The 6,443-nt window shown below is 36.5% G+C and overlaps 1 protein-coding gene across 1 annotated transcript; it reads left to right on the top strand.

The window, feature by feature from the left end:
* The first annotated feature begins 2,326 nt into the window (after positions 1–2,326).
* On the top strand, positions 2,327–5,973 carry LOC106319387 (probable serine/threonine-protein kinase drkA). Its single transcript, XM_013757698.1, has 15 exons — positions 2,327–2,629; positions 2,790–2,904; positions 3,001–3,080; positions 3,161–3,271; positions 3,358–3,412; positions 3,581–3,691; positions 3,825–3,875; positions 4,046–4,218; positions 4,307–4,414; positions 4,639–4,712; positions 4,789–4,964; positions 5,089–5,184; positions 5,266–5,346; positions 5,441–5,494; positions 5,573–5,973. The coding sequence occupies exons 1-15, from the start codon at positions 2,427–2,429 to the stop codon at positions 5,723–5,725; spliced, it is 1,641 nt and encodes a 546-aa protein (XP_013613152.1). The 5' UTR covers positions 2,327–2,426; the 3' UTR covers positions 5,726–5,973.
* Positions 5,974–6,443: the final 470 nt, after the last annotated feature.

Genomic DNA, 6,443 nt, shown 5'->3' with positions numbered 1-6,443 from the left:
TTGCTTCGAAGATTGATGCTTTCCGAAGTCTACAAGATAATTTCGAAAGCACGAGCCTACTTCATATTTCTCAGAACAAAAATGATCAGACAGACCAACTAGCGAAAAAAACTAGGAATAGAGGTATTATTTTCTCTGTATAGATCAAACACGGGCATACAAAAATGCTTTTCAGAGGAACGTCTCGTCTGACCAGAACTTGGTTTAAGAAAATGGGCATCCGAAAAAAAAAGATAATCTTGTTCATGTACTATATAATCTGTATTACAAAAATTACAAGATGTCAAATGACTTTCATTTATCTAAAGATAATAGTAAAAATTTATTAGTTTTACAATAAGCAAGGCATTAGAGCACTTAAAAAGATTTTTCATGGTTTCTCTTTTTAGAACTTGTGTTTTTCTCTCTCATGAGTGTTTTCATTTTTTCTAATATTTTAATGTTTACATACTGTCTTCGGTCTCACTGATGGAAGTGATCTTAGAGTGGTGGTTTTAATGCTCGCAACGCCAATCCAAAAGAATTGTTGAGTCTATCCAAAAGTGTCAAGCTTCAGGCTTTGAAATGATTACAGACTGCCTTTAGTTTCACCGATGGAAGTGATCTTAGAATGGTGGTTCTAGTGCTCGCAACCCCAATCCAAAAGAATTGTTGAGTCTATCCAAAAGTGTCAGGCTTGAGGCTTTGAAATGATTCCAATCAATTCATACTCTCATCTAGTTATTGTATATACTTTTTCACAATGTGTTTATCAAATTATTTCACCATACTCTACAACTTTTTAACCTTTTCTGAGAAAAGCAAACTTTTAACTTTTTTGAGAAAAACAAAATTTTTAACTTCACAAATAAAGTTAAGAATGATTTCATTCCGTGCATGTAACACATAACATCAGCTACTGACTAATTGATGTCCAAATTTATCCCTTCACATTTAGTAAGAATTACAGTTCATTATTCAAAATTTAACCCTTTTCTCTACCTTTTGTGCTAATATAGCTATATTTGTTTTGCAGTCTCTATTCTTCTAGCAATACTGACTAAAATGTTGTCTGTTTCAAAAATATTATAAATAAGAATAATATATCTATCTATATATATATATATATATGTATGTATATATATGTATTAATCACTGGCAATAGCAAAACGAATAATAAAATGACTGATTATAGCAGCTAATCACTGGCGATATAACAAAAATGACTGATGATATGCTATCATTAGTCGCTAATGTTGATTGCTACTGCGTACTGACTGCCAAATGAACATAATCTTATATAGATTATATTTCTATATAAAATCATTTGCGCCATTGTATTGAAAAAGTTATGTTGGATGATAATATATTGAACGTTTTTATTTTTTGGCTTACATATTCAACTCTTGTAAATTAGCTAAATAATCTACTCTACCCAACTAGTTTATGATGGTCAATAATTAATTTACTTACAACTGTTTGAAGGGATAGTTAAATTTTAGAGCTCTAAATCGTTGGGATGATTATACTACGTACACATATTAGACACATTAAACCATGAATTTAAAATAGTAAGAAGAAGATTTATTTAATTTCAACTACTTTTAGAAAAAAAATCATTGAAGCGATTTTTTCTAACATTGGTCAAGTTGTCGATTAAATCATCATATAACATATACATTCCTATTACATTTAATGATTAACTATTTGTAATATATACAATCATGATGAATAACTTCACAGATAAAAGTTTCAAGTGTAGATTTCCCTGTAATATTCAGATTGATGGACGGTTCAACATGTATGATCTTAATGGACATATCACAACGAACGACTCTACTTGTAGCATTCTGGATCTAGAACTTTTGGTAAGGTTTCATGATTTTCATTTTATAATCTGCAAGTAATTGATTCTTCTGATAACCGAATCCCCGACCTAATGTAGAAATCGTTAAACATTGATTACTATGCATTTCACAAATCATTGAAGCGATTAGGCCAATCTTCTTTTTTCTTCTTCTTTATTTTACAAATACAGAAAAACCACAAATGTAGATACTCAACTGTGACTTTGCATTCTATTTTTGAATAGAAAACAGGTCACTTGAGTTATATAATAATAACCATAAAGCTACCAATATCAAGTTGTATTTTTCGACTAATAACGTCATCTCAAATTTTATTATACGTTGGTTGTGTATAAAAATGAGAAAAAAAAGAGCACCACTATCCAGTATCCAATCCACTTATAAGTGGGCGTCTTGTGAGTTGTGACCCACAAAAAATACGTGGTCCCCACTTAATGACGTGGCTATCCTCTACATACAACACACCGTAACGTCTCTCTCTCTCTCTCTCTCTCTCTGTTTCGGCGTTTACACGAGAATCTCCGAAGATTGTTTCTGCTTCCTCTCTCAGCTATCGTCTTTTAGATTTTCCGATCTTCCATGACGAACACAGATGAATCGGAGAGTTGCGGCAGCAGAGCCGTCGTGGCTTCGCCGTCCAAGGAGAACCCTAGACACTCCCGGATGAAACTCGACGTCTACGGTGAAATCTTACAGCGACTCCAGGAATCTAACTATGAGGAAGCCGCTCTTCCTGATTTCGAGGATCAGCTTTGGCAACATTTCAATCGTCTTCCTGCTCGGTACTCTTCTTCTTATTCGATTCCACTGTTTCATTAGGGTTTTGTTATCTCTAGGATTGATCAATTGGATTAAATTTTCGTTCTAGGGTCATCGACAAAATCTCAATTGAATCAAGTCTTTTGGTTTGTTTTAGTAATGTTTATCTTTGAGTGGTTCCAGATATGCACTCGATGTTAAAGTTGAGAGAGCAGAAGATGTTCTCACACATCAGAGACTACTGAAACTGGCGGAAGATCCTGCAACGAGGCCTGTGTTTGATGTTCATAGTGTACAGGTGATCAAATTGAGTTCTCAGTGATAATGAAAAGCTTCTTAAGAATTCTTTTGTGTGTTTTAATTGGTTTCTCTGGCCCCTCTTTGTTTGTTGCAGGTTGCTCCCAGAAACTCTGCTGACTCTGACCCTGCGTTGGAGGAAGATGCTCAAAGCTCTAGCCACACAAGTGGACAGGGGTTAGGGATCTTCTATCAAACTCAGATCCATCTTCATCCATTTTTAGCTTCCTAACAGCACCTTTTCTTCTTGTTTATAGGGTTCTTGCACCTCCAACTTTTGGCTCTTCTCCAAATTTTGAGGCGATTACTCTTGGAAATAAAATTGTTGAAGATGTTGATAGTGCTGTTAATCCAACTCTGACTACTCGGTGCGATTTCTTGTTAAATTTTATTTCTCTGAATCCTGTGTTGTTCATTATGTTTTTTTTTTGTATTTTTGCTGCCTATTATGCAGACCGATGCATGAGATCACCTTCTCAACCATCGACAAGCCTAAACTCCTTAGTCAGGTTGGTGGTGCTTTGTTTAACATCACTAAAATTTTACCACAACATCTTGTTGCTTAAGCTCATAAACTTTGCCACAATTTTGATGCTTCGTTACAGACTGTCATGTCGATGATGGTTACTTCTTCCCTTCTTTTGACAATTTGAGTCAGAAATGGTTTTCTGTTTCAGCTTACTTCCCTGCTTAGTGAGCTTGGATTGAATATTCAAGAGGCTCATGCTTTCTCCACTGTCGATGGTTTTTCTTTGGATGTCTTTGTTGTCGATGGTTGGTCTCAGGAGGTATGATTTTAGCTTTTTGAAATGCTACTTGTTACGTATTGAATGCCTTTAGAGAGATCTCAAGTACTTAAAAACTATTATTTCTTGTTATCACTGAACTTGTTGATAGACTTGAGCAACTTTGGAATTATAGGAAACAGACGGTTTAAAAGATGCATTAAGCAAGGAGATTCTGAAGCTTAAGGTATTTTACATATCCTAATTTTTGGGACAATTTCTTATGTTTATGAGATAAAAGATGCAACGCTATGCATCATTAGAAAATGGCATACCTTAGTGTGACGCTGTACCTATATCTTGATGCTATGTTTTGCTTCAAACGTCTGAGAACTGCCTTTTGCTGGCTTTCAACAGGATCAACCTGGTTCTAAACAGAAATCTATTACTTTCTTTGAGCATGACAAATCTAGCAACGAGCTGATACCCGCCTGCATTGAAATACCCACGGATGGAACTGACGAGTGGGAGATTGACGTGAAACAGCTCAAAATTGAAAAGAAAGTGGCATCTGGTTCATATGGGGATCTGTGAGTTTGTTGTTCTGTAAGCTGGTTTTACAAAGCTGTAAGTTTTTGTTTAGAAGTTACAGTAATATGTATTTTTATCACTATGCAGGCATAAAGGCACTTACTGCAGTCAGGAAGTGGCTATCAAATTCCTCAAGCCTGAGCGTGTGAACACGGAGATGCTTAGAGAATTTTCTCAAGAAGTTTATATTATGAGGTCGGTTCAAATAATTCTAATAATACTGTTGAATGCGTAGTAGCTTAAGCTGATATTCTACTGCAGAATCCAGTTCGTAGTTCTGTACATAAACATGAGTCAGTGACTCCTTTCGTTACGTTTATATTCAGGAGCAGGCTTGAATTTTGACAGTTTTTGTAACCAACATTTATGATTCAGTGTTCTCAGTGTCAATTTGTGACCCATATATGTACTGTCTGTAGGAAAGTCCGCCATAAAAACGTTGTCCAGTTTTTGGGTGCATGCACACGATCTCCCACCCTCTGTATTGTGACTGGTAAGATTTTAATAGATTTTGAGTTGTAATTCACAAAGACATGTCACTGAGTTGACGGGTTTCATCTTTGTGACAGAGTTTATGGCTCGGGGGAGCATTTATGATTTTCTTCACAAACAGAAATGCGCTTTCAAACTTCAAACGTTGCTTAAAGTTGCACTTGACGTTGCAAAAGGGATGTGCTATCTGCATCAAAACAATATCATCCACAGGGATCTTAAGACTGCAAATCTTCTTATGGATGAACATGGAGTAAGATTTTCGAATCTTAGTGTAGTCAACAATCGTGTCGTTACATTTTCTCTCTGCGAACTTGTTTTGTTTCTACTAGAAGCAAGATCCTCTGGGGTTCTAAACTTGGGATAATATTGAGCAGCTTGTCAAGGTTGCTGATTTTGGAGTTGCCAGAGTACAGATTGAGTCAGGGGTCATGACAGCCGAAACAGGAACTTATCGATGGATGGCTCCAGAGGTATGTTGATCCGAGTATATGAAACTTATCACATCAGTCTATGGCTCTCTCTTCTGTTTATCTTTCGCTTCTGAAATCCAGGTCATTGAACACAAGCCTTACAGTCACAAAGCTGACGTGTTCAGTTATGCGATAGTGCTATGGGAACTTTTGACTGGTGATGTAAGTATATGCTTACAAATCTTTCTCTAAGTCTGTCTTTCACGCTAGTTAAAGATACATTGATGTTGTATGGTGTATTTGTAAATGGAAACAGATACCATATGCTTTCTTGACTCCACTACAGGCGGCTGTTGGCGTTGTTCAGAAGGTATTATGACGTTGCGTACGAGTTTTATTTTTCTCTTCCTCCGGAGGCTTAATTGAAACCCTTTTTGTTTGTTATCAGGGGCTTAGACCAAAAATTCCAAAGAAAACACACCCAAGAGTGAAGGGACTTCTAGAGAGATGCTGGCAGCAAGAGCCGAAGGAAAGGCCAGACTTTGAGGAAATCATAGAAATGCTTCAACAGATAATGACTGAAGTAAACGTCGTACCATGATGATCCCCTTAGAAGGCGAGATTTCTCTGAGAAGGATGTGGTGGTGAAAACAAGCAGGTTGGAGATGAAGACCCAGGCAAGCCCTCAAAAAAGCCACGTTACTAGTTCTGATCAGTAATATAACTCACTCATTCACTCTCTTACATTTTGATCGTACAGTTTTCTCTATTTTTTCTTTTAGTTGATTGGTGTGGCTTAAATGGGGAGGACCTTGTTTTGACCGTATAGTCCAGTGTTTTCTCCTTTTAGTTGCTCTTTGATGATTCCTTTCTACGTAGAACCTTCCCAGCACTTTTTTTTTTATCTTTTATAAGAAAAAAAAAAAAGAAAGTTTGCATATTCATCTGACAAAAACATTTTCTTTTTAAGTATTTTTATGAGCAGACATTGTTGTGGATGTTACATACACTACCACTCATGTCTGCCACTTACACATCCGACTTAAGCTTGACCAAGACCACGCTCGTTCATGATGAGGATAGAAACACCATGAAATGAATCGGTTTTATTCTAATGGAAAAATTGAGGCCCTTGGGTACGGTTTGGAAATTTTCTGATCCCGAGACTCCAGTTGAAACCGGTCTGAAGTTTCGCATCTTCTTCCACGGGTGATGCTTCAGGGACATTTACTAGCTGGAGAAGAACGGTTTTGGACTGAGCTTGATGGAGTTGCTAAAGTATGGCATGAGATAAACGTCCTTCTCAAAAACAAAATTAC

The sequence above is a fragment of the Brassica oleracea genome, chromosome C9, assembly GCF_000695525.1.
Source record: "Brassica oleracea var. oleracea cultivar TO1000 chromosome C9, BOL, whole genome shotgun sequence".
Lineage (NCBI taxonomy): Eukaryota > Viridiplantae > Streptophyta > Magnoliopsida > Brassicales > Brassicaceae > Brassica > Brassica oleracea.
This window is presented reverse-complemented; position numbering and strand designations above follow the sequence as displayed.

Coding starts and splice junctions, on each gene's coding strand:
- LOC106319387 (XM_013757698.1), top strand. CDS start 2,427: ATGACGAACACAGATGAATCGGAGAGTTGCGGCAGCAGAGCCGTCGTG. Junction 2,905..3,000: donor TTGATGTTCATAGTGTACAG/GTGATCAAATTG, acceptor TGTTTGTTGCAG/GTTGCTCCCAGAAACTCTGC. Junction 5,185..5,265: donor ATCGATGGATGGCTCCAGAG/GTATGTTGATCC, acceptor TCTGAAATCCAG/GTCATTGAACACAAGCCTTA.